Source organism: Papilio xuthus, unplaced genomic scaffold (genome assembly GCF_000836235.2).
Source record: "Papilio xuthus unplaced genomic scaffold, Pxut_1.1 DF828952.1, whole genome shotgun sequence".
In the NCBI taxonomy this organism is placed as follows: domain Eukaryota; kingdom Metazoa; phylum Arthropoda; class Insecta; order Lepidoptera; family Papilionidae; genus Papilio; species Papilio xuthus.
In genome coordinates this window covers 136,334-151,822 of record NW_013529697.1, presented here as the reverse complement: position 1 = coordinate 151,822, position 15,489 = coordinate 136,334, and the positions used below count along the sequence as shown (strand labels likewise).

General features: G+C 46.1%; 4 protein-coding genes across 5 annotated transcripts in view; 2 read left to right on the top strand and 2 right to left on the bottom strand.

Annotated features, from left to right (window-relative positions):
• Positions 1 to 727: 727 nt before the first annotated feature.
• On the bottom strand, positions 728 to 6,770 carry LOC106125576 (WD repeat-containing protein on Y chromosome). 2 transcript variants are annotated; one of them, XM_013322842.1, is made up of 17 exons: positions 6,377 to 6,770; positions 5,910 to 6,101; positions 5,539 to 5,650; positions 5,249 to 5,406; positions 4,792 to 4,968; positions 4,528 to 4,707; positions 4,136 to 4,369; positions 3,700 to 3,952; positions 3,434 to 3,570; positions 3,240 to 3,328; positions 2,647 to 2,841; positions 2,435 to 2,566; positions 2,112 to 2,245; positions 1,810 to 2,021; positions 1,483 to 1,664; positions 1,138 to 1,279; positions 728 to 1,064 (listed from the first exon to the last, which is right to left on the bottom strand). In XM_013322842.1, the coding sequence occupies exons 1-17, from the start codon at positions 6,629 to 6,631 to the stop codon at positions 840 to 842; spliced, it is 3,009 nt and encodes a 1,002-aa protein (XP_013178296.1). In that variant the 5' UTR covers positions 6,632 to 6,770; the 3' UTR covers positions 728 to 839. The 2 variants fall into 2 exon arrangements, with proteins under 2 accessions (XP_013178296.1, XP_013178307.1); XM_013322853.1 differs by lacking the exon at positions 728 to 1,064 and having other exon boundaries at positions 1,147 to 1,320.
• Positions 6,771 to 7,182: 412 nt separating this feature from the next.
• Positions 7,183 to 7,888, top strand: mRpS21 (mitochondrial ribosomal protein S21). Its single transcript, XM_013322886.1, has 2 exons — positions 7,183 to 7,492; positions 7,638 to 7,888. The coding sequence occupies exons 1-2, from the start codon at positions 7,319 to 7,321 to the stop codon at positions 7,752 to 7,754; spliced, it is 291 nt and encodes a 96-aa protein (XP_013178340.1). The 5' UTR covers positions 7,183 to 7,318; the 3' UTR covers positions 7,755 to 7,888.
• Positions 7,889 to 8,105: 217 nt separating this feature from the next.
• Positions 8,106 to 10,310, bottom strand: oaf (BRICHOS-like domain-containing protein out at first). Its single transcript, NM_001311882.1, is given in 6 exon segments — positions 8,106 to 8,729; positions 8,973 to 9,115; positions 9,238 to 9,418; positions 9,577 to 9,711; positions 9,827 to 9,940; positions 10,012 to 10,310. Coding segments are annotated over 6 exon segments (810 nt in total). The 5' UTR covers positions 10,096 to 10,310; the 3' UTR covers positions 8,106 to 8,576.
• Positions 10,311 to 10,653: 343 nt separating this feature from the next.
• Positions 10,654 to 15,489, top strand: part of LOC106123359 (WD repeat-containing protein 26) — a 7,166-nt gene continuing 2,330 nt past the window's right edge. Inside the window, exons 1-9 of the mRNA XM_013319622.1 lie at positions 10,654 to 11,313; positions 13,587 to 13,758; positions 13,853 to 14,170; positions 14,215 to 14,409; positions 14,484 to 14,617; positions 14,737 to 14,854; positions 14,929 to 15,194; positions 15,276 to 15,376; positions 15,469 to 15,484. Of these exons, the coding sequence (XP_013175076.1) occupies positions 11,150 to 11,313; positions 13,587 to 13,758; positions 13,853 to 14,170; positions 14,215 to 14,409; positions 14,484 to 14,617; positions 14,737 to 14,854; positions 14,929 to 15,194; positions 15,276 to 15,376; positions 15,469 to 15,484 (1,484 nt within the window). The 5' untranslated portion in view covers positions 10,654 to 11,149. The remainder of the gene's footprint in view (positions 11,314 to 13,586; positions 13,759 to 13,852; positions 14,171 to 14,214; positions 14,410 to 14,483; positions 14,618 to 14,736; positions 14,855 to 14,928; positions 15,195 to 15,275; positions 15,377 to 15,468; positions 15,485 to 15,489) is intronic.

Below are 15,489 nucleotides of genomic sequence, written 5' to 3'. Positions count from 1 at the left end.
TATATTGATTAGTAACGTATGATTAATAAAAAACAAAATACACATTTACATGTTTAAGTTTGATTATTTTATTTAATTTTAAAAATGATTGCATACAAAAATTAAAAGTATTTTCCGGTACACTTGTGGCCGGTGTGTTGTGGTGAGTGCGCGCATGTTCGCGCGGACATGATGGACATGACGGAGCCGGAGCCGGAGCCGGAGCCGGAGCCCTGTCAACGCCGCAACCAACGTCTTAAAAGTTTAGAGACAACAGCCGAAAAGAAAGAACTTGTAAGAAAGCAAACCTTGAGATTGTACAACTTCTCGGCTTCGATACGTGGAGTTTATAAAAACTTTTTAAACAAGAATACCTAATTGTCCGCAAAGCTACGCTTCGATTAGAGAAACGATGTTGGGCGGAGTCAGTGTGCGGTGCGGTCTCGGTCTCGGTCTCGGTCTCGGTCGCGGTCTCGGTCTCGGTCTCGGTCTCGGTCTCGGTCGCGGTGCTGGTCATGAGACGCGTGCGGGCGGTCGCTGTGCGTGTCGCGGCGCGGAGGCACGCCGAAGCGCGTGCGGCGCGCGGCGCCCCGTCGCAACCGCGTCGCCCGCACCAGCTCCGGCGTGGGCGGCCGCCGCACCGCCTGCGTGCCGCTCACACGTAGGTGCGTGTACAGCGGGATCTGGATACAAAAAAGCTCTTTGCCTCGCGCTAACCACTAACACATAAAAACTTTCTCTAATAACTCGCAACCTTGACGACAGTCATTCATCAACGCAAGAAAAGCTATAAACATATGCCGGACATATCGCTGTGACTATGTAATTACAGTAATATGGTAAAAAGGAATAAGGTGAGATTAGCGATGGAAGTAGAGTAGGCAGCTAACGGTGGGTAGGGAGTCGTCGAGTCGCGGCGGAGGCTGGGGCTCGGGACGCGGCGGCAGCGTGGTGTGGCGGCCCAGCAGCGGTGGAGCGGGCGCGGCGCCGAATGTGCGCGTGCGCAGCTCGGCCGCCGTCACGTCGGACACGTCGGGCGCCACGCGGCCCGGTACGTAGCGCGACACGTAGCCTCCGCGCCACACCTTACGTTATAAAATTGATTACAAGCACGGGTCTAGTCGTGTTGAAGTAATTATTAATTTAGTAGTCGCCGACCTTGAAAGTAGTAAAACTGGCCACTTTTTGGACGTCGGGTGGGAAGCGCGTGGACTCCAGTGACCAGGGCACGAAGCTGCCGAGCGTGCCCACGTACTGTCCGCTCAGCCGCCACACGCGCACGCTGTAGTCCGAGCTGCCGCTGCGGACACACACGCACACACACACCGCCTCCACATCATGCTATGACATACAAAGACGTTCTCGACACGACACTCTGGGGACTGCCATATGCTGTAGCTATTGCTTTTAGACAAACATTCCCGGACCATGTAAGTATGGCTCACTTAAAAGGAGTTATAACTCTAAAACTGCAAAGCATGACAAAATGGTTGTTGAGCTAACGAGAGCAAAAGCTTCTGGTCGTCAATATAGGCGAGCGAGGTGACGCAGCGCAGGTGCGCGCGGTAGCTGTTGAGCAGGAGCGGCAGGGGCTGGTCGCGCACGCAGCGCTTGGCGCGGCCCTCGATGCGGTCTCGCCACAGGAACGGGAACTCCATGCGCAGCCGCGGCATGTTCACGTGCACCTGGTGCACCCCAAGCGAGCGATTACATTATGTACACTTTGAATTAACTATAGTTAAGTACTATTTCAATATGTGTCGGTGTATACTTATACTGAGCCATCGTACAATAATTGACGTACGAACGAACGGACAAACGACATATTACCTTCTCAGTCGTGAGGTAGTTCGTCATAAGCCAGACTTTGATGTAACCGACGGTGGTCCCGGTGAAAAGGAACTCGTTGCCGACGTCGGTGGCGAAGGCCGACACGTAGTCTCCTGCCGTGTGGATCCCCTGGAATGAGCCTTTGTACCCGCCCGCCGGGTGATCGGACCAGCATTGCACCTGCCCGTTCTCCAGGGATAGCATCATAGACGCTGCAAAGTTTCCATACAAATGGAGACATCCATTAAAGCGAGACTAGACTTGATACACCACACAGTAAGGGATGAGAGCGAGCGGCTCACCGACGTGCATGCTCATCGGGCGCGTCTCCAGAAAGATCATGGCGTGCACTGCGAGCTGACGCAGCACCTGCGCCTGCGCCGGCAGCGCCACCGTCGACACGCGCCGCGCGCGCCCCGACCGGATGCCGCTCACGCTGACCATGCACAAACCAATGCTACCGTCGCCATCCATCGGCGGGCCACATCGCTATTATTTAGTATTTCCACAATAGTGCGACCTCATCAATAGTATCGCATTTAATGCTAAAATCTGCGTCTGATCACCACTATCATCTTTATTATGTTTTTACAACCTTTTGAAAGGATAAAAAAATATAGATAACCTCGGACGGAAAATAGCAGAAGGTCTATGAGCGTGGGGCGCGGCGGCGGCGGCTGCCGGCTGCTGCGGGGAGGCGGTGCGCTTGCTGTACTGCATCTTGATGCGTAGCGTCGGCTCCGTGCACGAAAACCTCCTGAGTACAACAAATATCAATGTTGAGGACGAGGTTTTCCGACAGAGAGAAGACACGATGCGGGGCCGAGCCGAGCACACCTGTAGGGCTGGCCGGTTTCCAGCTTCCAGAGCAGCAGCTCGGAGGCGTACGAGGCGGTGGCGATGGTCAGCGGGACGCGCACGGCCGCCGCCAGCACGTCGTCGCGGTGTCGCGTCTCCCAGCTCTTGCCCTGAGTCGCCAGCCCCTGGTCCTCGAACTCAGTCACGTGCCGGTTCCACCCCACCGCTAGAATCCTAATACGAAACTTAGTGTCCATTATCTGATATCTTCTACAGAGTGAAGCACTTACATACGTCGGTCAAAAACTTTACAGCTATTCCCGACATCAAGTACTAGTGCCCTGGATTACTTCCTTGGATCGTGGGGAAACTTCCAAAATATACCCTGTCTGATGGGGGGGGGGGGGGGTAATACGCAGACCTGGGGCGCTCTTTTCTATGAAGCGCTTTGCGCGGCCTCCCGACGGCATTGTACTTTAACGCCGGTATCCGTAGTGTCCATCACGCAATGTTATACGAGGCGGAGGGTGACTGAACTACTTGTTGTAATATACGAGTAAGTAACATTTCTATCTCAATATATTTTACTCTCGCTTATTCATGAAATGAATTTCTATACTTGTTTTTACTACCTTCCTTCAATCCAAAAGCAGCTGGTGACCTCGCACATGTGTTCGATCTCCAAATAACGTAGACTCACACCGGTGTTGAAGTTCCACGTCTGCCGAGCAAAACTCTACTTTATAATATTTTATTTTCAAGCACTTAATACATAGCAAGAAGAAGGAGCACAGTTGCGAACAGTGGTATGCACTGCGAGTGGTACCTTGAGGGTGCCGTCCCGTGCGCCGGTGAGCAGCAGCTGGTTGGCGGGGTCGAAGCAGGCGGCCGTGATCTCCACAGGCACCAGCTCGCCGTGCAGTAGCCGCGTATGCGCAGATCGCATCACCACGTTGCGTTTACCTGATTGTTTAAAAAATATTGTGCTCTACAATTACGTTGAGGTTAGATCTAAACTTTTATTCACAAGGTTCCGATAAAAATATTATTTATAGAATATATTGTAGTTCGTATTATATGTCAACGCTTCACCGGTGAGAGGATCCCAGTTGATGATGATGCTGTCCATTCCGCAGGTGATGATAACTTTGAAGAGCGGGTTATAGAGCAGCTTGGAGACGGCTCGCGAGTGCGTGAAGCCGTCAGTATGCAGCGGGTTGAGCTGCTCGTCCAGCACCAGCACGGCCAGCTTCACCGCCGCCAGCAGCAGCTCGCGCGTCGCCGGGTTGTATACGGCAGAGATGGGCGTGCGCTCGCCGATTTGCGGCGGCACGTCGATGTAAGTCTACCGACCGATAACCATTTTATATTCTTAAATGAAATTGATACTCAATGCCATCGGACGTTGTCGAGGACCCCACAACAAATCACTTAAACAAGACATTTTCAATTGTACGCAAGTTCCACAAAAAAATGTTAGAAATATTAGTTAAGTGGAGTTTTTCTATAAGTTAAATATTAATCAGACCTGCAGACAGGCCTGCGCCTGCAGATCCCACACTTTGATGGTGCGGTCCCGAGCCAGCGAGTAAGCGCGGCGGGCGCGGTCCTGCAACACGAGCGCGATGATGCCGGCGCGGTGTCCCTGCAGCAGCGCGCTCGGCGCCGTCGCCACGAACGAGTTCCACACGCGCACGCAGCAGTCCGGCCCGCCCGTCACCAGCACATGCGCCTCCTCCTCGAATGCGAAGCACTGGATGCCCTGCACACGCCGCACGAATTCACTGACCGACACGGGACCGATATTACCCACCGCTATAAGCACCACATTATGAATCAAATATGTACCAAATTATTCATCGATCCCAGAATCGGTTACTTCGCTCAGTATTCTGAAAATTGATTTTAGGGTAAACAAACCTTTTCTGTGTGGAAAGTGTTGTGCGTGCGGGATGCGGCGAGGTCGCACATGAGCAAGGCGTCGGGGCACGTGGCGCACGACACGACGCAGTGCAGCGAAGCGTAGTACGACACCTGTCGCACCCAGTCTGTGTGCGCGCGCGGGAACTCCACCAGCTGCAGCTCGGGCAGCAGCTCCGGCTGCAACACGACCCGCTGCAGCGCCTCGCTCACCTGCTTACCTGCTTGCACGGCATGGTGCGATCATGTGCATATTCGTCGCACCCGTTTCTGCAGGTCGACGTGGCGCAGCTGCTGCAGCGCGCGCCCGGGCTGGTTGCGGAAGGGGCCGCGCATGACGGGCGAGAAGCGCAGCACGCGCACGTACCCGCCCACGTCGCCACAAACCAGCAGACAGTCCTCGCGCTCGTCCTTATCGAAGTGGTAGTACATTGTACTTATCTGACACAAAGACATTGCATACTTTTAGTTGATCATGTCTTCTGATCGACGACGTAACGATACGAACACGATACGACAAAGGAATAAGTACATTTTTGTCAAATTATTTTATTAACTACTTATACGTTTTCTTCTTTTCGCAACCTTAATATGAAAATTACGTCTAGTGGACGTTACGTAATCTAATTGCTCTGCATTCTGTTCTCTGTATAAAAGTTAGTGTAACATAGTTAGTAACAAGTGGGCTTGTTAGTAAAACTTTACGTTAAGCACACGTCACCATGTACTCCCAACTGGAGATGATGATCTTGAGCGTGAAGGTGCCTGCGCTGCAGTCGTAGAAGCGCAAGTCGCGCTCCGTCGAACTCGTCACCACGATGTTGACGTCCGGTAGACACGCTAGGTCTGTCACCCACGTGGTGCGCACCTTCAGCGCGGCTGTGGCCCGTAAAAACTCACTTCAACATCATCCTTTCGCAATAAGTACACTGATTGTAAATAATACAATAATAATTTTATACTAAGGTAATATTTCAAAGTAGAACATACAGTACGGGTATAAATACGTACGACAGGTGGAGTGCGCGCTGCGCAGGCGCACCATATCCAGCGACCACCAGCTGATCATGCCGTCGCGGCTGGCCGTGATGTAGCAACCCTGCATCGGATCCGTGCTGCGGTCCTAGCGCGTTACAACACTTTACTATTACTGTTCATGAATTCATATATCGTCTGTTTACTATTTTAAAAAATAACAAGCGTTGCAGTGCTGCGCTAGTAACTCAATCAGTAATTACACTTTACCCCAAATTAAATTAAATCCGAAAAAATAGCAAATTATTTGCTATTATAAAGTGCTTTTTCTAAAGTAAAAGTAATAAGAAATAAAAGAAAACACTTAGGCTAGTTCAAGCAACATGATACTTATAAATTAAATTTACTTTAGCAACATCTGGACAGAAGCAAATCCTAGAGATGGGATGGCGGTGCTGCGATCTCATAATCTTCGGCAGGCCCATGATAGGCAGCTGGAGAGACTCTCCCTGATCTTCCTGGTCGCTGGCGAAGTAGCCGAGCAGCAGGTGTGATACCAACTGGTCCCAGTTGATCTCACCGTCACGGCTGGTGTTGATCTTACAAAATATTACACTCATGTGAAATCTACAAATATCACTGATCTGTGCCTGTGCCAACACGAGACCATAATACCATGGTCTTAATAACTAATCTACTACACTGAGAAATTATCTTTTAAACTGTAGACAAATTACAGCACATTCCTAGATTTTAACGGTAAACAAATAACGGTTAATTGTTTAATAAAGTTTAGTAAATTCCCCTCGACGTTAGATCAACTATACTATTAAGAACTCGTTGTTGATCTACTTAATGCAACCTTAAAGAATACCTTCATGAAAAGTATTTTAAATTCTTCGTCATCGTATTCTACGTTCAGCAAAGTTTTTAAGAGAGTTCTGAATTCATTTTGTAGCAGTTTGTTTCCATAAGTTGTCTCGAATACTTCTTTTATCTTGACCATGTCACTCATGGAGCACCTCTCGTGCAGCGGGATGTTCCTCCACTTGCGAACCTGTGGGGAGGTGCTGCCGTCGATGCTCGAGGACATCGTCAACAGCGACCTCATGTCACTATCGTTTGCCATTTTTGCTTCTTAGCAATGCAATTTTTATAAAATCCAAAGTCATAAAAATTAATGTAAAGTATTTCTAATCTAATTGATTGGGAACTATTAGTAGGGGTTAGTTAATACGAATTAAAGAAAATGACAAACTTCTGTTTCGTTATTGTTGTTAAATATCAAACGGTTGAGTATGAAGTTATTGCAGCAAACAGTTTGAATATCGATTAATTCAAAAAAGGTTCTAATTAAAAAGTATACATCTTTAAATTATATCGCATGCAGTATACAGTATTTATATATTTCCTTACAATTATTTCCTTACAAGTATTTTAAACTACTTTTCTATCTGTTTCATTCTTTTCCCTCTTATAAGTTAAAATATATATTTTAAGTTAAAGGCCGACATTAATTATTATGAACCGTTGTATATTTTAATGAAATAAAATAAGTCATAACTTTCAATTAATTTTTATGAAACATTTGGTTTATCAATTTTATTGTTCCTATTTATTATCTTTTTATTCACATAAAACTCTGCACAAAACTGCATCAAATCCTATCTGTCACTGTCACTCTCACACAGAATATCAGAACACAGTAGTTATGTCATATTGACAGATTTCATTTTTGATTTTTTCGATGTTTATAATTCTGACTTTAAATTTTCCTTAACCAATCGGATATTAAACTATAACATAAATCGCAAAAATGTTTCTAACACTTAAACTTCTTGCTAACAGACATCCTTCGTTTATTGCTCGAACCGTATTCGTAAAGAACAACAACGTAGACGACGCGTGCAGACTCGTGAACAGGATTCTTGGGAAGGAAGGCATCCTGGAGCAGTTTCGTCTCACAAGATATTATGAAAAACCTTTTCAGGTACTACTGTTTGAATAATTGTGAAATTGTCATCTTAAAGTTTTAAATCTCAAAGGTTATGAAGAAAAATTACTGCTGTTGAATTGTGAAAGTGAACAATATACATAGATAGAGAGATATAAATAGTAATATTTTTGAATTACAGACAAGGCGACGAGTAAACCATGAGAAATGCAAGGCAATTTATAATGAAGATATGGAGAGAAAAATCCACTTCGTGCTTAGAAAAAACCGCCATGAGCCATTTCCTGGATGTCATTGACATATAAATAGTTTATTTAAATTTCAAAATCTAGATTTAACAAACTGTAGTTAAGATACTGTAGTTAAATTTTAAAGGTTACATAATTGCAACAAAATGTCATGTTTTATGTATGTATAATAAAATATTATATTATTATATTTTAGAATTATCTTTCTGTTCTCTGTTTTGTATTCAATGAAATGATTATTGTTAGAAAAGTAACTAGAACATCATTAATATGGAAGGATGTCTACAAGTTTAAGTAGAGAGGTAATATTTCTTTATGTTTGCAAGTTTTAGAAAAACATTCTGGTATTTTTATGAAATAAAACAAATTATATAGAAATCAATAAACATCATACAAAAAGTTTTATTCTTAATTTACAGGAATCCAATTCCACAGCATTTAAGATACAAGAACTTTATCACTCCAATATAATAGAAAAATTACATTTTGCACTAACCATCATTTTGTATGAACATATAGCTGCACATCTGATAAATCAACATGGAAGAAAAAATAATTCAATGGTATTTAAGCTAAACAAAATAAGATGGTACTTTATAGTGTGTAAAAGGCAAATTACATACCTAGGAAATAGTGTGATTCAACAATCATCTTGTCAGTCACAAGTTGTATTTTCACTGGAAATCATATGATTAACACATTCAGTGAAACTACAATTTCTAGTTATTAACATGAAATCCCACAACAAATCCGTAGCACTGAACACAATAAAAACTGGTGATACTCTTGCTTCAAAGTCAGGAAGCTGCACTGGGCGTGAGTCGGGAGATAGTTTGGCACACGGAAGTGGGCGGCGGTCGATTGGCGCACTGTCACGTGTAGCTGAGGCAGGCATCGCGTCGGGTCACGTAGTAATGGTAGCGGTAACAGCGGTGGCACGTCTTGATGCCGCAGCGGTAGCTCATGCCCCCCTGCGGCTTGCCCTTGCAGTACTTCAGGCCACAGGGGTACCAGTTAACACACACCTAAAACATCATTTTATTATTTATAACAAATACAAGTCATATCTATGATCCAGTTTTATAGGCAGATTTTTGTGTTTATATGATAGATTGCTTAAGGAATGTATAGTCCCTGAAAAACTTACTTCTTCCAAAAATTACTTTGTTCCACTCCCTCGAATGCTGTGGTTGTGAAAGTAGTTATTACTCCTATAAAGTATAAACCATTACTTATGACTTCTTTACTTAAAAAAAATTCCAACATACCTCTATGTGACAAATACAGTCTTTGGCACTATCATTTTCTGCCACACATGGAGCTACCCCCGGCTTGCCATCAGATGTGTCTGGTGACAGAGCGTTGGCTGGAAATGGTGTTACTTCAGCTGAATATGATAACTGCGCCATTCCTGGGAAGATATTGCAAACATAGAATAAGCAGAAAAAAAGTTTTTTACTCTGACCCTAATATCCCAAAGTATATCTAAGTAAACCCAGTACATTTTAAAAGTGAAAAAGAGGATTAAAGTACCTGGCCTCGGTGCCCATCTGGACAGGTCAGCAGTCCTCAAGAAGACATGGTTCCTAGCAGGGGCGCAGTGCCTCCCGGCCGCAGGTGACAGAAGTCGTGCGGCGCGTCCCGCCCATGCTGTGGTCGTTGTCTGGCGCCAGCCCTTATCCTCCTCTGCTACACGCACTGTTCCTGGGTTTTTCTATAATAAAAACACCTCAATAATAAATAAATAACAATAACCTTTCATAAAACAACAGATTAGCATAGCGAGATAAGAAAGGGCGCACGGGTGGAACGTCAGTAGTATGGAAGGGGCATGAAAAATTAAAAAATGTTTAATGGTGAATCTGCACAAACCTGCCGCAATTTTGCCATTGCATCTGGTGCAATAAAATCAGCCTGTGCAGCATGGGTCAAGAAGCACAGTGTTTGGTACCCACTTTGGCCTAGTTCCTCTTCTGCTGGTATCACTACTTTCATAGCTTCCACCTCCTTTAATGGACATAAATACAACTGTGATATTTTCAATAAATGATGTTATGTCAACAATATGTCAGCAGGTTATGCATGCACTTCAACGGTTTTTTAACATCAATGAGTCACTTACATTGGTAAAGTCGACAAGTTGCGAGATATAGACTCCATCCAAGCGCAAAAAATCAAGTATGACCGTGTCCTCCGAGACATTCGCTGTTATGTTCTCCTGCATAACATCGCCACCCTGCACAACTCAATAATATATTAAATAAGTTCACATTAGCATTAGCAATTTGATTATATAAAGGTTCATACTTGATTCTTAACATTAATCAGCAGCTGTAAATTTATTGGTTGGACTAGAGTGTAAAGAAAAATAACACTTGTATATAACTGCATTTTTCTCTTATCAAAACTTTCATAACAATGGCTTTTTTGGGTACAAACGAATCAGTATATCTTGTTATTGTGTACGTTTTGTATTCCCTGTGTATTTTATTTTCTTTGTAAATTATTTCACATTTTTTTGCTGTATCTATAATGCCTTGTAAGCATTATAGTTAAAGAAAATAGAATCGTTATTATTTTAGCTAATATCTAAATACCTAGTATCATTTACACTTATTTTATATTTTGTTTTTATTTCCTTTTTATACGTCAAATGTCATTGTCAACTTTATTTATAAATCTATGTGTCTTGTCATTGTCAAAGTTGTCGTCTCTTGTAACGTTCCGTTTTAGTAATAAAGTCACAATTGTACTCTGGACCTTGTGATGTTGTTGTCGATATTCATCGTTATTAACGTTTTAATTTTATCTTAATCACTCTTAAGATACTTCTGAACTCATTCTAAGTATAGTACTAAATTAATAACTCAAAAATTGTGAAAGAAAATTGCTTCTTTGTTTCACAATAATTTATTTTGAAGTCATTACATTGCATACGATTCCTCCCGATGTGCGACGGAATAACAAACGATGAAACGAACGTCATCTAAATCGGAAAGGAAGGGCGATGTTGCACATAGACAGCTGTCGTTTCATTTTCAGCTGATTTTTGTATACGCTAGATATCATTGTGAACCTGAGTACATATCTTAGCACTGTGTTGAGTTACTGCATCATTTTCAGAGCAATCTTTATCGATTGGATAATCTCCTTAAGCAGCAAAGCGGAACAATCGAGAAGCATAGTTTTGTAGGCACGAACAAAGGGAGATGGTCCATTGAGTGCGGGTGGTGCGTAACGGGCGGCCGTGACGTCACAAGAGCGAGGTGTCGAGGCCGATGCGGCGGATGCGGAGAGTTCGTTCGTGATCTCGGCGCTACGGGGAGCGCGGCGGGCACGCGCAGCTGAGAGGGCCAGCCTGGCCTCCAGTGAGTCGGGCGACGAGGGCGCAGGCCAGCGGCCGCCGCGCAAGCGCACCCGCAGGCTGTCGCCGGAGCCCGCGGCCATGCACCAGCCGTGCGCCAACGGCGCGGTGGGCGCTCAGCACCATGTCAATGGTGATGCAGTCGCCACCAACGGTGACTTCCAACCACCCGGGCGACGCATGAGCCAGACGGACCAGGAGATTGTGCGTCTGATCGGCCAACACTTGCTCTCTGTTGGATTGGAGTGAGTTTTTTAATTAATTAGGTTTTGTTTATTTAGGTTACAGTCTGTAGCTCTCTTACAAATAATGTGATAGAATCTGCACCACCAACATGCTGTTTGAGTGGGCCAACTGGTGCAATCTCTCACACTCACAGGACACAAGCAAGAAGCACAATAGAACCATTGAAGTATTAGTTGCCCAATTTTAGATCTCTTCAACATCTTGTTCTAATAAGATAAAGATAAGATTTTTTTTCAATTTTTATGGTACTTGTTTCTGTTCTTTTGTCCATAAATGATGAGTAGGTGAGGCAACTCGTGACTTATGAGCTTGTAGGCATGCACAGGGTGGTCACACATCAGAAGGTTTATTTGCTCATTTGCCATTATCTACATAAAACTATTTAAACTGATGAGGAATAGAGGAGCTGAAGAAGGTGGGGACTGTTATGCTCCCATTAAATTACTTGTTAAGCATATTTAAGGTTTAAGAACAAAGATAAACAGTAGCAATTTATTACCACCAATTGTGCCACTACAGTGGAACAGTATATCATCAGTATCAACATCAGTGCATGCATACAACAGTTATCATGTAAATATTCACTGATACCAGTGAGCCAAAACAGTCCACATCAGGTGAGTGCTATTATTACTCAAAATCTGAGCGTAATTATACATTTGTATACTTGAGATAACATAATATACAAAGAAATTTTTAAGTTTTTAATATACAAAATTTACTTTATTAATAATATTTTTAGGATGTTGCATTCTCCATTGCATTCTCTGTAGCTTTAGTGGAATTATATTTGAGTGACACACATATTTCTTATCAGAGGTTAAGGAGAAAGGCACAGTTTAGGGAAAATTATGTCTTTTCATTGAATTAAAGCAAAATAAATGCTGCTGCTTTTTGTGGTCTGTGCACAATTTGCGGCAAGTTTGTATGCTTACATTGTTACTGCATTTTTATACTGACTTAATTACTATGTGACATTGAAATATACATAATATAGTGCATTTATGTATATGTCATTGTAACATATTAGGTGTGTTGCTTTATCACTGATAGAATATTGAGTAAACATTGCATATTATCTATACTTGCTTCTAATTATTTTGATGTTGATACTGAGTATAAGACCAGTTATAAACTAGCCATTTCGGCACAAAGCTGAACATTACCCAGAAAAAGAAAAAGGATAGTTTTTGTGCATACAATAAAAAAATAATATTTTAAGATCAGTGAGTTCCATAAGATCTTGCAAATGATAAAAAAATTACAAGTAATTTTTCAAAAAAAAAAACAAAACAAATCTTTTGATCTATTATATAAATTATCCAGAATTGTTGAAGTTACATTTCTGTTTTTCAATGAAATGCATCCAAGTATATACAGAAGCGGCTATAAACGCATCAAAAAATATCACACGGTGTTGCATTTTTTGCTCTGGGCAAATGGAACATCAGTGATCTTCACGATTCTTCGCCCAAAAGATAACAACAAGGTTTTTTAATGCAGCGATAAAAAACCGCCCGTGCGAATGGGCGCTTAAATAACGTTTCAGTGAAATTTGATGTTTAAAGGTTTTAAGATGTGTAGGCTTTACATTTATTATAAGTAGTTTGCAGGTACTATCAGGTACACGTGAACTTTAACAAAGAAACGTTAGAGTGCGTCGACATCGGCTCCCCAATTCGATAGGTTTCGAACTTTGTGAGGCCCGCCCTCTGCCCGTCGTCTGGCGGACGTTCTGATCAACGACCGCAGACCGTCTGGCGACGCAATCGATTTCTAAAACAGATAGATAAACGAGTAACATTAAAATATGCCAAATTGTAGTGTGCTTTATACTGTTCTTCAAGATAGACTGTGATATACATTTGGGAACCAACTCAACTTTAAGTGTGGATTTTTAATAATGTTTTTACAGACAATTGTTTAACGTACGAGTAAATTTTCATGATTAATGTATAAGATGTCATGACCCGAAAGCAAGCGAATATACACATATGTAAACAATGTCCGTTCGCCTCCTGCCCGAGTGGCGGAGTCATCGGCCGCAGCTATTCCCGTCGGGCCGCGGGGAGCCCTGGATCTACCTCGCCTCACCGCACCTCACCTGTCACACTTCCACTCATTATAAAATTGTATTATATGCCGTGGCCAGACATTTGAATTGGTCATTGGTGTTGAGTATAACCATTTAATACTATAGCCGGCGAAATCGAATCGAATCAAGATAAAGTTCCCTTAATCCTGTTAAATCAATTCGACCTTTCGGCGGCAGGCGGAGCGCGGCGCTGCTGATGGAAGAATCGGGGCTGCACCTGGAGCACCCGGCGGCCGCCACCTTCCGCCAGCACGTCTTGGCCGGCGACTGGCTCAAGGCGGACCACGACCTCCGCGCGTTGCACGACCTGCTGCAGGACTCGCCGCACGTCGACCCCCACAACCTCGCCGTAACGCAATACCAATATCATGTTTTCATATTGCGTGCTCCTATGAAACACTGGCACATATCAAATTAAAAAAAAATAATGTGCGCGTCCACAGGAGATGAAGTTCGTGGTGTTGGAGCAGAAGTACCTGGAGCACCTGGAAAGCGGGCGCGTGCTGGACGCGCTGCACGTGCTGCGCAACGAGCTGACCCCGCTGCAGCACGACACGGCGCGCGTGCACCGCCTGTCAGCCCTGATGATGTGCGCCGACGCCGCCGAGCTGCAAACGCGCGCGCGCTGGCCCGGCGCGGGGCCGCTCTCGCGCTCCGCGGTGCTGGCGCGCGTGCAGGCCGTGCTACCGCCGGCGCTCATGATGGCGCCGGGCCGGCTGCGCGCGCTGCTGGCGCAGGCGGCGGCCCAGCAGNNTGGCCCGGCGCCGGGCCGCTCTCGCGCTCAGCGGTGCTGGCGCGCGTGCAGGCCGTGCTACCGCCGGCGCTCATGATGGCGCCGGGCCGGCTGCGCGCGTTGCTGGCGCAGGCGGCGGCCCAGCAGGCGGCGCGCTGCCGCTTCCACGCCGCGCCTCGCCCAGCGCCCCACGCCACGCACATCCCCTTCACCCTGCTGGCCGACCACCACTGCTCGCCCGACCACTTCCCCATACACCAGCTGCAGGTAGCCCGCGTCCGCCCTCTGCGCCCTCTACACCCTCCGCAGTCTCCACGTGCTACAATGATCCTCGTGTCCAGGTGCTGAACGAGCACTGCGACGAGGTGTGGTACTGCAAGTGGTCCCCCGACGGCTCAAAGCTGGCCTCGGGCTCCAAGGACAACACCGTCATGATATGGGACTTCGACCCCGTCGCCAAGCGTCTCACCTTCAGGTAACGCTTGTCAACGCTCTCGTCGACTCACTTCGCCGGCGGCCACGATTACCACTAAAGTATACTTTCTACTTGTTCGTAAACGTTTGCGTAACGCGTTGCGTCGCGGGCCGTTGCAGGAAATCGTTCGAGGGGCACTCGTTCGGCGTGTCGTTCCTGGCCTGGAGCCCCGACGGGCGCTACCTGCTCTCCGCCGGACACGAGGACTGCCCCGACATCTGGATCTGGAACATGGAGGTACCTCTCGGTCGCGATCGTGCGCGGACGCCGCATTTAAAGTTCCGTGTGAAGTGACACGCGTTCGGTTGCAGACGGAGCGGCTGCACGTGAAGATGTCGCACTCGACGGAGGACTCGCTGACGGCGGCGGCGTGGCACGCCTCCTCCGACAAGTTCGTGTGCGGCGGCGCGCGCGGACAGTTCTACCACTGCTCCGCGGACGGCGTGCTGCTCAACAGCTGGGACGGCGTGCGCGTCAACGCTCTCGCCTGCCGCAGCGACGGGCGCAGCGTGCTCGCCGCCGACACGCACCACCGCGTGCGTCAATACGACTTCACCGACCTCGCCGACCGCAACGTGTCAGTACTCCCCCACACCCCCACACTCCCACCCCGCACCGCCTCCGCCTCCGTCTCTGTACGAGTCTCTGGTGTGCGCAGGATCCAGGAGGAGCACGCGGTGATGGCGATGACGCTGAACGCGGCCGACACGCTGCTGCTGCTCAACGTGGCCAACCAGGGTGTGCACCTCTGGGACATACGTGAGTGCCACACCGCACCTAACGCATAACCTCACATATAAGACACACAACAAATTACTATACAACAAATTATGTGTGTACGTGTGCGGCAGGTGCGCGCGCGCTGGTGCGAC